Consider the following 18,888-nt stretch of genomic DNA (forward strand, 5'->3'; position numbering starts at 1 on the left):
CAGTACAGAAGGAGAGGGTAACATTATTATTAAAATTATTTTGGCTTGAAGGGGTTTTTTTTCATTGGGTGCTGAACTGAGCTGAGCTGAACTTAAAGTTATAAGATGTAAGTTTTCCACATTCAAATGTGTATAAATGACTAGACCTATGTTATGTATTTTTTGAGTTATGTGCTAACGTTATCCCAAATGTTTCAAGCAAAATAAAAATATATATTTTAAGCATTGCAGTTGCTTGCCAGAAGCCAGCGAATCACTGATTTCTAAAGTGAAACTGCTTTATGTGTTGTTTCTTGTAACCCCCTGGTCCATTTGTTTTGGAGAGAAGGACAGGGGTCCTGATTGGCTGCCAGTAAAAACCAGTGGATAGTGACAGAGAGAAGGGGACTGTCATGCAGTAAAGAGTCCCAGCCGGGTGTGCCTGTAAAAACATCCTGAATGTCTGGCTCATAAGTTATTGAAAGAAACAAAGGTAAGGAGTCACAGTTGCCAGCTATTCCAAGATGTCGTGTCTGCTGAAAAGCATTGGCAAATCATTGATTTTTATTGTGACACTGTCTGATTCTGTGTTTCTTCCAGTTTTAATCCCCTGATCCTTTTTATATGGGGGGGAGGACACTTCTGTGGTTAATTCGGCTGCTCCTAAAAATTCCGGAACGTCTGATTCATCAGTAGCAGTTCGTTAGATTAGCAGTTATAGCCCCCAACTCTTCCCTAGTGTCCTGTGTCTGCCATGCAACACCCATAAAACCCCCCTGAACGTTTAATGTAGGCCTTTTTTTTTTTTTTGTATGTCAGCTCTGTGACTGTGCCAGAGTGGAGCACTGGAACCCATCTTGGAATTAAACTCAGACTCAACCTTGATGACACGGACCCAGGTAATGACTTGACTAGGACTTTTCATTGATGACTCTGACTTGGACTTTTACTCAAATGCTGGGGACTCAAGACTCGACTCAGACTCAAGGTTTAGTGACTCAGCTACAACACTGCTGCAGACAGCTATTTTAAGAAAAATAAAGCTCTAAAAACCCATGCTACCTGTGCAGCAGCCAAATGGCAGACACAGTTAGCTGCTAGCTGGTGAGCATAGTAGGCTAAATATAGCAGCTAAAGAGATAGTAGTAAAGACCACAGCTAAAAGAAGAGTAAGTATTGACCTTATATTCATCAGTTGGTTAGAGACATGACTTTGAACAAATGCTTATCTTGCCCTGTTTTCACTGAATGCGTAAAATAGGCATGGCTTGCTTGGTTTAGTAAAAAATTAGATACATCCACTTAAAAGGCAATAATATTTTAGTAGTGATAATATGCCACAGCTTGTTTCTGCTGCCCACTGATGACCAAAAAAATAGTTATTGCAAATTTAACAGCACCCTAAGGAAACCCTAAGGTCTCTTAGCCCGTGTTCTGTTGTCCCTCTCTGTTCTCCTGTATCATCATAGAGGTTAAATCTCAATCTCCTTTTTCAACTTTACATCCTTATCTGCAAACATTAAGTTTATTTTTGGTTAGCCAAACTTTCCCTGAGTGGGTTGCTAGGTAACAGGTGCTTGAATGATGTGAGCCAAGCCAGGAGAGATATGGAGCCAAGACACACATACGCTTAGCCATGCACTCAAAGAATTACTTCATACTACATACCTGCTTTTATTTTCTTGATTTAATTCCTTCCTCGTCATCCACTCCATACTCTGTTTGTTCCTGTTCTCCCTATTAACCATCTCTCTCACTCACTGGGTCTCTCCATCTGGTGTGACAGTGTGTCTATGTGGTAGAACCCCATATCCACTGCAGAGAGTGCAACCACACTAATCTCTTTCTTTGTGGAGAGAAAAGAGGATTAAAAGTTAACATTCAGTAGATCTCTCAGTGTGACAATAAACACATATGCAAAATGCACAATTCACATCAAACACACACTTGACATGTCAGCTGCAGAGGAATGCTTTCATGCTGAGTACAGTATGTCCTGAACAATGCATACATAGATCTTCTGCGCTTTTCACTTCTGAATGAAATTCCTATAATGGATCAACTGGTGGGTAAAACATGGCTGTGCTTCTCTGACTTTTCATGTTTTTAACTAAATTAAGTTGCTAAAGTACACATGTAGCATTGCACACTGTGATCCAGCACAGTTTGATATGTTCTGTTGTATGGGAGAGTCCAAATGTTACAAAATACTGAAGCTCCTTTAACTTTCTCCTTCTGCTCTTGTCTACTGCTATGGTTCCACATCTCACCTCTGTGCCTCTTTTCCTATTCGCACCTCCCTCTACTGTCCGGCTGCACGGATCACTTCCACTATAGGAAGTGACCAAACGGGAGGACTTGCATGCCCAGTTGAGCCTTATTCAGCTGCCTGTAGACTCAGGGGTATGTACAGCACTGCAGCTCTGCCTTCCCTCCCTCCATTTAATTGATCCCATTGTTCTCACCACATTTTCTCCTCACCCATCCCTATAGATGCTTTCTGGTGATGTCACAAATCTCTCAGTGGCTACAGTTTGGAGGTTATTTAGAGAATTACTTCTCATTAATGCCTATGCTAGTTTTTCCAAGGCTTGAAGGGACATTAAACTGATGACTCATCAGTACAAAAGATGATGAACTGTAAGAGAAAATATCTGAGAAGGCCAGAAGGCAAAGGTACAAGTCCTGTACATAAAAATGTAAGTCGAGTGCAAATGTGCATAAAACTAGGTGTGAAAAATGAAGATACTTGTTTGTCACATGGGAAAGATAGACTATGGAACATAAGAATGACAAAAGCTTGAAAGAACATCATGAGACATATGTTTTTGAGTGAACTGGGTTTTATCAGTAGAAAACAACCATTTTCTCCCAAAGCAGTACAAAAAATGAAGAGCATAGAAAAGCAATTTTTGGCTACCCATGTTACCAAAAATGAAGACTTCTGACATGGCCGCCAGAGAATGTGTCAAATCATCTCAAAGTCATCTGACCTGCTTCCTGCATGCTGTCCTTGCTGCTGGGACTAACCAGGGCACTGAGTGCCTGAGTGACTGGAAAGGCAATTGAGGGCTTAAACATTTGCATCACTTTGCTGTGTGTTTTCTTTCTTTTCTTGTCCTATTTAAAAGCAGACTCCATCAAACACACATCAAACCCCAGATTGAATGCTCACCTCCCACTAGCCCTTCACCCCGCTCATTTTTTTTGTATTCCAGCCTCAGGTTAAGAGCACCACAGTGGTGCTGCCAAAAACTTTCTTCTCTCAATCTCTGTTTTATGTGGCTGGGGTATAGAGAAGATGTAAGTGGGCCAAGGGTTGGGGGCAGCCAGACAAAAGGTTTAGAGCTAATAAACAAAGCGGGGTAGATCAACTCTGTTTGCATGACTCAGGCTCTTAAGGCAAGGCCAGTACACTCAATGAAATGGGGCCTTTGAACAACAATAAGTTTTGTCCTCATGTCCTCTAATTTTACACTGTTGAATGCAGTTGTCTTTTCCAGTGGGCAAATACTCCAAATTGTTCAGACTACGCTGCTGTTCTTTATCTGGTAGGGCCACTGGGGGCCTGAGCTTGAAGTGGGGATTTTGAATGGAGTCTGCTGGTTGGTCTAATGGTTAAAACAGTTATTATAGTTTTATTCTCAGATAGATAGGTAGATAGATACAACCCCATTTCCAAAAAGGTTGGGGCACTGTGTAAAATATAAATAAAAACAGAATCCAATCATGTGCAAATCACGTTAACCCATATTTAATTGAAAAATAATAAATATTAAATATTGAAACTCAGAAATTTTATTGTTTTATGAAAAATATATGCTCAATTTGAATTTGATGCCAGCAACACGTTTCAGAAAAGTTGGGAAAGGGGCATGTTTACCACTGTGTTGCATCACCTCTTCTTTTAACAACACTCTTCGGGGTCTCCTTTGTTGTACTTTTCTTTTCATGATGCACCAAATGTTTTCACTGGGTGACAGGTCTGGACTGCAGGCAGGCCAGTTTAGCATCTGGACTCTTCTACTACAGAGCCATGCTGTTGTAATACGCGCAGAGCGTGGTTTGGCCTTCTCTGAAAACAACAACGTCTGGATGGCAGCATATGTTACTCCAAAACCTGTGTATACCGTTCAGCATTAATGGTGCCTTCCCAGATGTGCAGGGTAACCAAGCCACTAATGCATCACCATACCATCACAGATGCTGGCTTTTGAACTGTGCGCTGACAACAAGCTGGATGGTCCTTCTCTGTAGCCCGGAGGAAGCGGCATCCATGATTTCCAAAAACAATTTGAAATTTTGATTTGTCAACCACATGACAGTTATCCATTTCGCCCCAGACCACCTTAAATGAGCTCAGGCCCAGAAAAGTCGGTGACGTTTCTGGATCATGTTTAGATATGATATCTTCTTTGCATGGTAGAGTTTCAACCTGCATTTGTGGATGCACTGATGAACTCTGTTCACAGACTGTCACACCCGGGCAAGGACACAGGACGCAGATGCAGGATTTTGAGTTCTTCAATAAAACTCTTTATTGCAAGGATCAGATAAGAAACCTCCAAGACCGAGTAACAGAAGCAGGCTATGAAAATTAGCTCTATTATATTTCCATATGGGAGAAGCGTGGCTACAAAAGATACCAAAATAATAATCGCTCCACTAAAAGGAGGAAAACACAAAAGACTATGAAACGTTTATAGAAACTAAGAATCACTCCCGCTACGGAGGCAAAAGAAATAACAAAAGAAGTCGAACCAACAAAAAACTCTCCTGAAAACTGGAGGAAACAAAAGGCTATGAAAACGTTAGCAATGGAACTAAGGTATGAAACTTATAACTGAAAATCATTCTTCTTGGAGGAACCGGAACAAAATCCAAATGCGACTGGATACAGGATTGTGACAAGACTGTGGGAAGCCTGGAATGAACGCACGCAAACATGGACGAAGACGAACACACTGGCACAAGACAAAGGGAGACGCAGACTCATATACACAGGGTAACAAGGGACAGGTGGAAACACTCAGCAGGCAATCAGACCGAGACACACGAGGAAGGGCAAGTGACCTGAAACGAGAGGAGAGTTACTTTTCAAAATAAAACAGGAAATGACAAGACAAGACATGGAGACAGGACAAAAACCCAACTTGACCTCACCGCGGTGTGACACAGACAATGGTTTTCAGAAGTATTCCCATGCCCATGCGTAGAATCGTGTCTGTTTTTAATGCAGTACTGCCTGAGGATATAAATAATATCCTATAGTATATATAATTCCCAAATTCTTTGCAAATTTACATTGAGAAACATTATTCTCCAATTGTTGCACTATTTGCCCACGCTGTCTTTCACAGATTGGTGAACCTCTCCCCATCTTCACTGCACAGGTTCTTTTTATACCCAATAATTTATTGACCTATTGCCAATTAACCTAAATAGCTGTGAGATATTCAACCAGGTTTTTTTTTTTAGCATTACACAACTTTTCCAGTCTTTTGTTGCCCCGTCCCAACTTTTTTGAAATGTGTTGTTGGCATTAAATATAAATTGAGCATATGTTTTTCATAAAACAAAATAATTTCAGCTTTGCAACATTTGACATGTTGTCTCTGTCCTATTTTAAATTAAATATGGGTTTACATTAGGGATGCACCGATTTATGGGCTGTACATCAGTATCGGGTGATATTCGCCTTGTTAACTGTCATCGGCCCATCGGCAAATAAGATGACATTCGCCAATGGCAAAGACCAATGTTTATCTGTTGTGTTGCGTCAGTTTTGTGCTGGCTAAATGTTGTGTTATTTGCAGTCTGCCGGCAGGTGGTTGCAACACCCATAACAGCACAGGTTGGAAACAACCTTGGCATGAGGAAGGGCAAGGTGTTGGTTTGTTTTCAACTAAAAGTGAAGCTGTGTGGGTGTATTTCACTGTCTCAGAGAAAGATCAGCGATATTTTATTTGTAAGACATGTTTCTGTGATATTTCAAGAGAAGGTACTACAAGCAAGAATTTTAACACATCAAATTTCATCAGCCATTTGAAAAGGAGACATGAAGAAGTGTATAACAACTACTTTGAAGCTGATAAAAAATTGAGAAATTAACTGGAAACCAAGAAGGCACATACCAGCACCAGGAAGACTCAGTCCATAACCACAGCCTTTGAGAAAGGGAAAAAATTCCCCACAGACAGTGTCAAAGCAAAAGGGATTACTAACCAGGTTATGGAGTTCATCGTATTGGATGACCAATTTTTCTCCATTGTGGAGGACATAGGGTTTTGAAGCCTGATGGAGTATATGGAGCCCCGTTACACCTTGCCCAGTCGTCGTCACTTTGCTGACATCTGTCTCCCCAAAATGTACAACCTTGTGGCTATATACATACAAGAGCTACTAGCTTGTGACATCCCTGCAATCATTTTCACAACTAATATATGGAGTCCAGGTGCTGCCACGATAGACAAATCCAAAGTACATGCAGTGGTGAGAGATAATGCCAGAAATATGGCAAAAACTAGCCAGACGGAGAGTGGTCGGGGTAGTTTTGGCTGCATGGCACACACTCTGCAGCTGGCTGTCCACAATGGTGTTCTGCCAGCACAGCACCTTTTGGTTGTGGTTGCAACAGGCCGAAAGATAGTTGGACGCCTTAAACATTCACCCCTTGCCTACTTGCGCCTACAGGCTGTTCAGATCCAGTATGGGATGAAACCCAGAAGGCTACGGTAAGATGTTGCCACTCAGTGGAATAGCACATTCTACATGCTGGAAAGCCTTATGGGACAAAAGCATGCACTTGCTACATATGACGCAGACTGCGACCTTCTCCATGTGCACCAATGGGGATTCGTTGAAAATGTTATTACTTTTCTTTCCCTATTTGAACAACTGGCAAGAGAAATGAGCTCATCAGAGACATCGGCTCCAGATGTCATCCCCTCTGTGAAAGCCCTGAAATGTCTTTTAAGTAAGGAGGCTGACACAGACCATGGTTTCAAAACAACAAAGACCAAATGATCAGAGGCTGCACACAAATGCTTTGATCAAATTGAGTCAAATCCCATTTTCTGCATTACAACCTCATCGGATCCCAGGTATAAGGACCACCATCTTGATAAGGAAGTTAAACAACATGCACGAACTATACTTGACACAGAGCTGATGGATAGGCCTGCTGTTGGTGCTGCACATGAGATGCATGGCAGAGAAATTGCTGGTCACACATAGAGCAAGAGAGCACAAACTGACAGGACACAGCCTACTCTGCATGACATGTTTGAGGAGATTCTGGAGGAAAAGGGATTGAAAAGGACAAGGACAAGGAAAACAGAGCAACTGGATTGTTTCTTTGCTGAAGCCATCACTCCCAGAAATGAGACTTCACTCGGATCTTGGAGAAATAATCACCTCAGTTTTCCAGCACTGGCACAAATGGCACGCAAATACCTATGTGCCCCATGCACCAGCACTGAGAGTGAGTGACTGTTCAGCTCTGCATCTCACATCTTGGATGAGAAGAGAAATATACTGAGCTGCAACAAGGGAGAGATGCTTATCTTTCTAAAGAAAAACATTCATCTTACTAATAAGTAGCCTGTGAGGTAGTAGTGATTTTATTTTTATCATTAATATTTTGAAGATGAGGCCCACTGTATAAGAAGGCTTTTTTCTAAGAGGTCATTTTTGTTTTCTCAAGAGGCCTATGTTCAGCGCCATGTTCCAGCCTACTGTTGGGTTGTGCTTGATGGTAACATTTAAATTCTGTGTGAAAAACACAAGAGGTGAAAGACAGCCCTATATATGTTTGTATTTATTCATTATTTATGTTTTATTTATTTTACGATTTATTGCTTTTCTAATTGCATATAAATTTAATTGCATCTAATTAATTTTTTTTATTATTATTATTTTTTTGGGCTATGTATACTGAAAGAAATCTTCTCATTGAATAAGTAGTTGTATAAAAGACTAAAAGGGTTTCTAAAATGTATTTTTTGTGAATGAAAATTGTATTAAAGGTCATTTTTTATAAATTTGTATGATTGAATTTAATTTATGATAATTCAAAGATAGTGTGAAGGGCTGAAAGACTTTAAAACTGACAAAAAACATTAGTATCAGTGTCAGCTATAGGCCAAATTGTTGTTTTAAAAATTGGTATTGGCCCAGAATTTCACAATCAGTGCATCCCTAGTTTGCATGATTTGCAAATCATCGCATTCTGTTTTTATTTACATTTTACACAGCATCCCAACTTTTTTTGAAACAGATAGATAGATAGGTAGATAAATAAAGCAGCTCACTAATGCATGCAGTTTAGATTTTAATCCATGTCATGAGGTGTCTGAACAGTCTGATGGTAGTGGGAACAAAGGATTTCCTGAGCTGCTCAGTCCTGCAGCGCAGCAACATGTGATGTTGGCTGCTGTACAGCTTCCTCTCTACTTTGCTTTTCTAGTGCTCCTTTGCTTTCTTTAATCTCCTCTTCAGCTCATGTTGCACACATATATGCTTCTCCCTGTCTCCAACCCTGAAGGCCTCCTTTTTCTGATTGAGGAGGGTCATGATGTTACTCCAGGGTTTGTTCTTTGAAAAGCAGCATACAGTCCTTGTTGGTATTATGCAACTGCAGGCTCACCTCTGGTTGAATGTAAACAACAATGCAGACGATGTGAGAGAACTACCTTGGTACATAGTAAGGTCTAAGATCGATAGTTCAGATAGACAGATAACAGTTATCCTGAAAGTAGATCCTCTCCTTCACTGTGATATGACCAGGGTTGCATCATCTATTGTTCACAAGCAGAACTGGTCCTCCACCTTTATTCTCTCCATTTTCTCTAGCATCTCTGTCCACTCTTACTGCAGTGAAGCCGGGTACATCCACACAACTCTCAGGGTTGTTGTTGTTTAACCAGGTCTCCATAAAACACAAGACTACATTCATGATATGCTCTCTGGCTCTTCACAGGTGCCTGCAGTTCATCACACTTGGTAGCCAGGGAGTTGTCAGTCCTCATGAGGATTGATGGTAGAAAATGCGTATATATATCCATCACCTATCCTTGAGTTTAGCCTTTAACTTAGCCCTGGTTCTGCATCCTTGGTACCGCACCTTCAGCTCAGCTCCTATTGGATGTTCAACTCCATGTCTGGTCTGCTGTAAGGCCAAGAAGTCCTCCCACACATGCCTATTTATATACAATTTTCTGAATCGGCAGACGAAACAACAATGCAGAATAAAGATGCCAACCGACAAAAACACACTAGTACACCACAAAAAACTACAAGCTACAAGCTTCCTCTCTGTCGGCACATCATTCAAAAAAGTCAATGTTCCCTATCATGACTAACTGAACACTGTATATTTTATGTAAATTGTATATACTAGCCCACTGTGGAAGTCTAGGGCTGCATATTAAGACAAAAATAGTTTAATCAAATTTTAGGTTTGGGGTGTACATTGTCAGTGATGTCTAGTGATGTGGCTATGGATGATAGTGTTGATCCACCCCCTTACTCCTGACCAAAATATCTCAGCAGTTATACATTTTTGTCTGCCTCAGGTTAAATTGTGATGACTGTAGATGTTATTTTACTTTTCAACCAGCACCATCATTAGGTTAAAATTTTAATTTGCCCAATACTTTGATCTATGACTAAATACCTGCAAAACTAATGACATTCCTATCAGCCTGCAAAATTTGAATGCTTAACACACTGAAATACATAGTGAATGTTATCAATATTACACCTGCTAAAAAATTAGCATATACATTAATTCAGAGCACAGCTGTACCTAGGTAGGCTACAGCCTAACAGAGCTGCAACCATGGCTGTAGTCTCTGTAGTCTTGCTCCCTTTGACTTTCATGAGAAATTGTTTAAATTAAGGATGTATTTCAAATTTATATTTAAAAATTTACACTGTGATTGGATTTCCAAGGTTAGGAGGCAGATTACCTATTTGAAAAAGAGAACCCCCTCATTATGGCAGTGTTATGTATTGTACTCTTGAAATCATTTGTCAGTTGTCATTGTAATTTCGGTGAATATTTTATCAAAAAGAAATACCTTGTTATAAAAAATGAAAATATGTTATTTTAAATTTAAGTAATATGTCCTGTCCAAACGAATGAAAAATAAAAGTGCATTTTGATTACATTTTTCAATTTAAATTTTGTCAGCCCAGGAATTCCACTGATACCTATATTATTAAGGATGTCTTTAATCCTTTGGTGTTGGTTTAGGGTTGGTGTTAGGTTTGCTGCTACAGCACAGGTATAGAGTTCTGGGCTTATGAGTCTCAAATGCACTTGTTGTAGGATACAGTTTTGGTAGATACGCATACACACAATTACATCCCTTCCCCCTATCAACAGCCACCCTCTGTCACCCATTTACACCCTTACTGAAGCGATGTAATTGAGATCCCCCTGTGTGTCAGCAGCAGGCCTGGTCTGGCCCATCTCCTGGTCCCACCACCATGTCCAAATTGAGGTGGGAGAGTGTAAACAAATAATCTGGCTATTTCAGGAACAGGGATTTCCCTTGAGTCCAGTGCCACCTCCAAAGCTATCAACTCAGTCGTTCCTTTCTCCAGTGAAATAAACCAAAATCTAATGTTTGGTAAGAGCACTTGCTTCTTCTAACCAATCTTGGCTGATTCTCCCCAAAGTATGCTCACCATCACCATATTACAGCACACAATCAGATATATAATCCCATTAACATCTCTTTCTGTCCCCAGATTAGTATTGCAACCAGAGAATATAAAGGCTAGTCTGGTGATTGGTTCCTGCTACTAATCTTATTTAATTCCTTCTCATCCTGAGTTGCCTTAATCTGGAAATTTAAAAAAAACCCAACAGAATCTCAGGGGTTCTTAATCCACTCTAGATGGATCTTTTTTTTAGACAATTTAATTTATCTAAAGCTGAATTACAAATGAATGTCTGACTGTCCTGTGGAAGATGTTCTACAAAACGGTGAAAAAGAGAAAAAGACTGAGAAGACCATGCAGAAAGACAAGACCGAGTGGAAAAAGAAAGTGGGAGAGGACAGCAACATAGAATAAGCAGGAAGGAAATTTGTCAGCTTGATCTTTTGACGTGATCAGTCAGAATTGTACAGTTTAAACTACTCTGTCAGTCTGCACCTACATATACTGTATATCAAAGGTTTACACTACTATTGCACATAGAAGACTAGAGATAGCAGATAGGACTGCTTTTAACAACAGTAGCCACAGTAGTTATTTATCTGTTGTTTTTATTATTTATTATTGAAAGTCAGAAAGGGAATCTGCTTCCACTAGCTTCCATTGGAAATTCTAAGCTATAAAGACCTAACCAATTAAAGTAAACAATCATTGTGAAGCTGGAGCAGGGTGTTTAGAGGTGGTCACTTAAATGAAATGTATGCTTTTACCCAACCTTCTGTTGCTGCAACAAGAAGACTTTGAAAGATGATGGTGAGCTGTGTATGATATTATTTTACTTTTGCATCAGTATGTTAGTTCACAAGTCTTATATTAGGCAGTACTTTTCATTAAACAACCTTACCCAATGCAGCAAGAAACACTCTTAGAAGTGTGTTTAGACAGAAAGCAAAGCAATTTTTCCCCTTGTGCTACAGAAGCAAATTTAACCTCTGGATAGTGTGTGTTTATTTGTCCCAGCCAACTTATCGATTGTAAAGACAATTGTGTGGTCAATGTGTGCCCTTGTGTTTATGTGGCAGTGCAGCCCATTGAAATTTTGAATTCTAATTGAATACCCCTGCCATAGAGCATGAGCATTAGGGTCCTTCTCCAGCCAGGGTGAGAGTTTGCCCAAGACTTCCCATCGCTGAGCTGACTGAATTCCTCATTTCAGGGGGTTTGTGATTCTCAGAAAAATGTACACACTGTTTTACATGTGCTCCCTTTCCAGTGTTTGGGATAGGAAAAATGCTTTTTGGACCAATGTGTCATGTGATGCATGAAGCTGCAATGCCCCATGCAGCTTAAGCCAAATCATGTCACAACCCACAGTGCCATTCTTATGTTCTTGGCTCAGCCTCTGACTAGTCTCAGACCATCAAAAACCAGGTCCCAATGTTAACCTTTGAGGCACACCATATTTTATGAAGATGAAAATGAAGAGACATAGGTGTTAAAATTGTTACTACTACTACTACAAAACCCAGGTGCTTCATGTTTCCTGCTGTGAGCCAACATATTTGAATTGAATGATAACATGAAACAGAGGCTAGCAGAGAGTAAGAGCTTGTGAAAAATCTGTGAAAGACGGTGAGGAGATGTACAAAGATATGTTAATGTGACAATAAGGAAGACTCATTTTGTCAACTGTCTTGCACAATGATAGAAAGCAAAACAATGGATACGTTCTGCTGTTCTGACTTTGTGCAAATTGAAGACCTGAAGCTCTTTTGTAGTTGGTCATGGGTGATGGCAAGTAAAAACACATGCCATGCAGCCTATATGTTTCTGTACAAAAAAGTCAAGCCAATATATCTGCAATGAAAAGTTCCTGAAAAGTTCCTTGTTGCTGTTGATACTGATTGTGTTTTAGTGTGGTTCCTCACGGAACCTTTTCACTCTCCTTGCATGACAACACTTTACATAGTTTATCTTTTTCTCCCTCCCTCTGTATCCTTTGACCTTTGAACTCTGGGATCAGTGAGATCACACCTACCTAGATTTGAACCATGACATATGGTATTTGAAGGGGGATACAGAGGACTAGGGATCTCTGTTTAGAGGCAACTTCAACTCACCTGATTTCTGTTAACTCTAATCCGAAACACATATTTTCACAGATGTTTTCCTCTAACACTTTGTATGTGTTTGTGTGTCAAGGGTGATGCTTCTAAATCGGGTTCAGACATTGATTGCTTCACACAAAGTATGGAGGATGTTAATAGCAGCAAGAAGGATTCATCGGCCTCTGCAGGTGAGGCATGGACACACACCATATGTATACACACACAACACATACTGCTTGACTGACCTGATTTTTTTATTGATTCTATAAGAGGAATGCAAAGGATTGAAGTCTCTGTGATTTTCAAACCCCTATTACAAACACTTGGCCAAACTTGTACCACCTGGGATTAACATTTTCCCTCCCTCTCTTTCCCTCTTAATATTTGTTAGATCCCTATAGACCCCATGTTGTGTTTCTTTTATAATGTATGTAAAAGTTTGTGATTAGTTGAGTAAGTTATGCCTAAGGCATGTAAAGTACACCCTGTGCAAACATTCACCCACCTTATTTCAGTCTTCCCCACTGGTTTCTGACCGCCCTCAGTGGGTATGTGCCTTGCTGTTTTTCTGCACAGCATCAAACCATCAGGTTCATCCATAATTCCTCATACGCCAGTTCCCATACCCCTAATTACTGTACTGCAGACTGAAACACTGTAGTCTGAACTCCCAGATGTACAGTATCATCTCCTCTTCAAGCCCCTTCAGATGCCTTGTAGAAAACTGATTACATAGCTGGAAGAGCTATATACATTTTCTTGGCCTTGGTGCATTCCTCCCCACATGTCATTTATTTGTGTTGCTGCCAAACATAATATTCTCTTCTAGGCATTCCAATAATGCCTTGCTGAAATAAACATGTTGGTCAATAACTGTATGAGGTATCCATTTTAAAGTATGCTGTGCTGCGCTACTGTACCCATATGGCACTCCTCTTCCTGCTCATCCTCCTGTTTTCATTCAATTTAGTCCTTTAATTTTCCTGAGATGCTTTTTTCATCAACTTTTTTTGTTCTGTCTGTTTTATTTCTCACCTCTGTTGTTTTCTTTTCAACACTGCCCTATTTAATTACTTAATTTCATTCATTTTATGCTTTATTCTTTATGTTAAACCCTGGTCATCTTACATCTTCTTTAACTCTCTTCCTGTATGCTCTTACCCACTCCTAACCCACAACATTTTATTTTCTTCATCCCCCTTTCCCTCTTTCTTTCTTTCTAGTAGTGCCTGTAAATGGTCATGTGGACCTGAAGACCAGTCGGAATCCACCTCTGATTACCCACACTGCTGCCACCCCCATGCCTGTACCTAAGCTGCCTGTCGGAGGTGACCCTATCTTGGGCTATGAGTCCCGCCGAGGTAGCAACATCTCCATGGACCCAGCCTTTGAAAAATCAGTGGTTAGTGCATTTATTGTTATTCTCACATGCACCAAAAGCACGTTGCAGTTCTCAAGTGTAATACCCCTGTTTTGGGATGTCACAAAGCCAACATTAATACATGTGTAAGGGAATAAGTGCCAGGAATTGTCCCCAGCTCCTGCTTTACAGTGAGTGTCTCTCTCTGAATTCATGGTATGTATCCTGGTGATGTGTGGAGGTCACAGTGATTGATGATGATTAATGTCCAACACTCTTACTCTCACTCTTACTGCTGCCTCTGCCACTTTTAATTGACAAAATGATTATTGGGATAAAGGCATGAGAAAGTAAACCCAGATCTCTGCTCCAGCCATCTGCTGTATTGATTCAGCTCATGTAAAGCTGAATCAACACAATTCAGTTTGGCCATTTGCATGAAATAACATTTTTTTTTACACACAGTCCCTCTTGTAAATCTTTTTCTCTCTCCTGGTTTTAGTCACTCTGTTCTCCATTTGCCATTCTCCTGCTCCAGACCAGTGCCCGGAGTGCTTCTCCCTATGCCCCATGGAGCTCTGGCAGCAGCTGGACCAGCCAGCGATCCAGCTGGAACAGCCTGGGTCGTGCCCCTTCACTCAAACGCCAGAAGCGGCAGACAGGGGAGCGTCGCTCATTGCTCTCTGGGGAGGCTGGCTCCAGCTCGGAAGACGGGGAGGGCGGAGGAGAAGGAGGAGGTGGGTTGATGGAGGATGATGACACCTCCTTGGCCAGGACAGACTCCATGTCGCAGTCACAGAGAGGTCATGGACATCGGAGGATGGAGTCAGCTGAGACTCGGGGCTCCATTGATTTGCCACCTGATGCTCTCCTAAAGGTAGACCCCCTGCACCATCCATCATTTTATACCTTTGACTGGTCTCTAGAGTATTGTTGAGAGTACTTGACTCTTGACTTGGAGCGGTAATCAAATTCATTTGGATTAATACCAAAAGTTCCACAAACTGTAGGTCCTGCTCTCTTGACAATAGTAACTTTTTGTGCGCATCTTAAAATTGTGTTGTCAGGTTTTTATGGCATTCTTCTTTGTTGCTATTACTGGAGTTATAGGTGTTACTATAGTCATAGCTCTAAGCCATCGGAAACTGCCACAATAAACCCAGCTTGCAACTCATAACAGTGTGGAAACAAACACAACACTGCCAAATACAAGTGTAGAACTCACTCCCTCATATTTAAACCCAGAACCAGATGAGGGAAACTTCATTGAAACTTCACTCTTTGTTTGTAACAAAGACTTCCAACATAGATTGTCTAAGGAAACAAACATAGTCACAAAGTGAACACCAAATGTATAAACCGAGTGTAAATATTAAGAGAGATAATAACACTAAAGCATTAAGAGTCATTAATGTATAGTACTGCAATAGTTGAGAGGACAGTATTTTCTTTCTCCCTTTTCCCTGTGTAGGTACCCGACCTGCACCACTCAGACAATATATCCAGGCCCCCCTCACTGGGCCACTTACGGGCCATGGAGCACAGTGACTGCAATGGAAAAGGCTCTCTGTCTGTCCTGGGTCCAACACATGTCTCACTAGAAGACAACACTGAAGATGAAAATGCAGAGGAGGAGCCCAGCCTGGTCAGCCTATGTGCATATAGATGTGTGCATGTTTTCTTGTTCTTCTAACAGTCTTTTTGATGATGGAGCTACAAATCAACTGATCAAAATACAGCTACAAATCAACCAATCAGAACAGAGCTACAAATCAACCCATCAGAATACAGCCACAAACCAACCAATAAGAATAGTGCTTTAAATCAACCAATAAGAATAGAGCTACAAACCAACCAATCAGAATACAGTTAAAAATCAATCAGAATACAGCCACAAACCTTCTAGTCCATCAGAACACAGCTACAAATCAACCTGAAAATCTAAATATGCCTACAAATCAAACAATTAGAATAGGGCAACAAACAAACCAACCAATAAGAATACAGCCACAAACCAACCAATCGGGATATGGCTACAAACCAACAAACTAATCAGAATGCAGCTACAAAGCAAACAACCACAATAGAGTTTCAAACCAACCAATCAGAATATGGCTACAAACAAACTAGACAATCAGAATAGCACTACAAATCAGCCAATCATAGTGGAGTTACAAATCAACCAATCAGAATGCAGCTGGAAACCAACCAAACCCAATAGAGTTAAAAACCAGCCAATAGGAATATGGTTACAAACAAACTAGACAATCAGAATGGTTCAAAATATTTATAATCCAACCAATCAGGACACAGCTACAAATCGACCAGTCAGGATACAGCTACAAATCAACCAATCAGAATAGAGCTGCAAATCCCCCAATCAGAATATGGCTACAAACCACCCAATCAGAACACAACTTCAAACCAATTTACCAATCCGAATACAGCTACAAACCAATCAGTCTTTGAGTCCAAGTGAATGTTTTTGACAAATTTGAAGGGATTCCCTTGAGGAGTTCCAGAGATATTGCATTCACAAGGCCTAAATCATGTTTTGTGAGGTCACTGTGACCTTGACCTTTGACATTTAACCACCAAAATCTAATCAGATCATCCTTGAGTACATGTGACTTGAGTACGAACTTACTACGTACTAAGAGGGACTTTAAGCAGTGACGTTTGAAGGGATGGCTTCAGCAAGATGTGTATGACAGATTCTATCTTGACACTTCCTACCGTTTACCAGTATTGATAACTCTAACATTTGTATCTTTTCTGTTTCTGTCTCTGTGGGTTGTATTGCTGATGCAAAAGAGGTGGGGAAAGACACAAGCTCTGTCTTTTACTCCTCTCTGAAATTCCCCAGATGATACATTTATTTTAAGATATAAGGCCATTTGCAAATAATTAAAAGATTTATAATCTCATCTTGAATATCAGATATGCTCACCTGTTACATGCATGTTACATTAGGCTAAAGCATGTCCATGTGTGAATTTGTAGGTGCCTTTTTTAATTACCTTGTTTGATCTGTATGTAAGAATGTATGAATAAAACAGTGTTGTAACAAACAAATGTAGTAACTTCTCTCTGTGGAGCATGATTGTGATTTAATATGCAACAGGAAATTGTGCATTTCTGAATAATTATTGTACTGTCCCTTTTTTTTCACTCCTTGCAGGGTCGCTTTGCCAGATTGTTCCGCTGGCTGGAGAAGAAGCAGCCAGATTGGTGTCGACAGAGAGATTCCTGGTCACTCTACCTCTTCCCTCCAGAGTCAAGGTAGTATTCACACCTCCACTTGTCTCAATAACTATGTACAAAATGAGTTTTTTTTTTACATATTTCTGTTCTGGGTACACAGCTCCTGGTGAGTTTGTTGTTTCTTTCTCCCATGGTAGTTAAGGTAATTAAGCTGCATATTTGAAAATTAAATTGAATATTCAAAATAAGCAGCTACTCAGCACTTTTAAATGATAGTTTTTTGTATGGGGAAAGACAGATTCAACTTCTTTACAAGAAAGGATTCTTAACATTTGACTGATATTCCATAATGTTAATTGTAATGGTAAAGTGTTTTCACTGTAATGTGAGTGCAGCATTTTTTATCCTCCCTTCTTATATCAGTTCCTATTCCCTCCCACATTCTCACTTCAGAAGTCTCTTTTATCTGCACATTTCTGCCATATCAGGGGTGAGTAAGCAGGAGCAGAGGGAGGAAGGGAGTTTCTCCTACTGAGTACTAAGTGTTATCTCAGCCATGTGCTGAGTCCATCACTTCCTACCCTCCGTCACCCCCTCTTCCTTCACTCCTCCTCCCCTTTTGGGGCTTTGATCTGCTGTCTGTTTGGAGGATGTGGCTGTGAAGGCTACACCAAGCAAAACGATAACCCCCAGCCTGCAACCAAAGCACCACAACATGCTAATTAAACATTAAACAAAACCCCCATCTGCCAGATGAGGACTTAGTCCAGAAAAGTAGTTTTTTTGTGAATGATGTCACGACTGTGTTGTTGTGTTGTATGAGTACTATATGCACAGTTATGGTGTGTCTTGGAAATTAAGATCTTTGCTAGGTTAAAGCAAATGCTCTACGGACATGCAAAAATCTAAGTGAAAACTGTATAAATGATGCAAAGACAAGCCTTCTTTTTCACACATCAAGGTTTTTTGATTATGTGGTTTTGCGTTACATTCAGTGGTCACTTGTTCACATTTGTTCTTGAACTTAATTGTTTTTTTTTAATCTATATATTAGCCACGAAATGACTGGATTCACTGATATAACACTGTAGGTGATTTTTCATCATTACCTTGTAACAGTTTTAAGTCATTTACCTTATATGTCATTCTGTGTTTCTGTGATCTGCATGTGCCAGCAGCATCTCCTTCTTTGGCACATTTCCATGAAAGACATACAGTCCATCAATGAAGTGAGCCCTTTCAAATTTCAAACTGAAGGGGCTTGGCTCAAACCAGGATTCTAGCTGGCTTCCAGTCAGAGCAGGCTGAAAGGTTTGGCCATGTGGAGAGTGACACTGAGGACACAGGCTCTGCATGACACCCATTCTGGCCTCTAAAAATGACGGACGCCCACCTGTGCTCAAAATCAAATCAAAAGACAGTAGCGTAGAGGCCAGAGTCCATTGGCATTCACATGGACTTGAGTTCACCTCAGCCTGCCTCTGTGAAGTAACACATTTACAGAGGATGTTAAACAACATCCTCTGTAAATGTGTATCATTGTGCAGGAATTTCTGCACAATGATACAC

The 18,888-nt window shown here is 40.4% G+C and overlaps 1 protein-coding gene across 1 annotated transcript in view; it reads left to right on the forward strand.

Annotated features, from left to right (window-relative positions):
* cacna1g (calcium channel, voltage-dependent, T type, alpha 1G subunit) overlaps positions 1-18,888 on the forward strand; it is a 264,447-nt gene that overhangs the window by 180,033 nt on the left and 65,526 nt on the right. Inside the window, exons 15-19 of the mRNA XM_071461978.1 lie at positions 12,850-12,943; positions 13,979-14,157; positions 14,654-14,992; positions 15,587-15,760; positions 17,297-17,397. Coding sequence (XP_071318079.1) covers positions 12,850-12,943; positions 13,979-14,157; positions 14,654-14,992; positions 15,587-15,760; positions 17,297-17,397 — 887 coding nt within the window. The remainder of the gene's footprint in view (positions 1-12,849; positions 12,944-13,978; positions 14,158-14,653; positions 14,993-15,586; positions 15,761-17,296; positions 17,398-18,888) is intronic.

The sequence above is a fragment of the Trachinotus anak genome, unplaced genomic scaffold (assembly GCF_046630095.1).
Source record: "Trachinotus anak isolate AG129_WGS33_773 ecotype Australia unplaced genomic scaffold, CSIRO_AGI_Tana_v1 ptg000025l, whole genome shotgun sequence".
Lineage (NCBI taxonomy): Eukaryota > Metazoa > Chordata > Actinopteri > Carangiformes > Carangidae > Trachinotus > Trachinotus anak.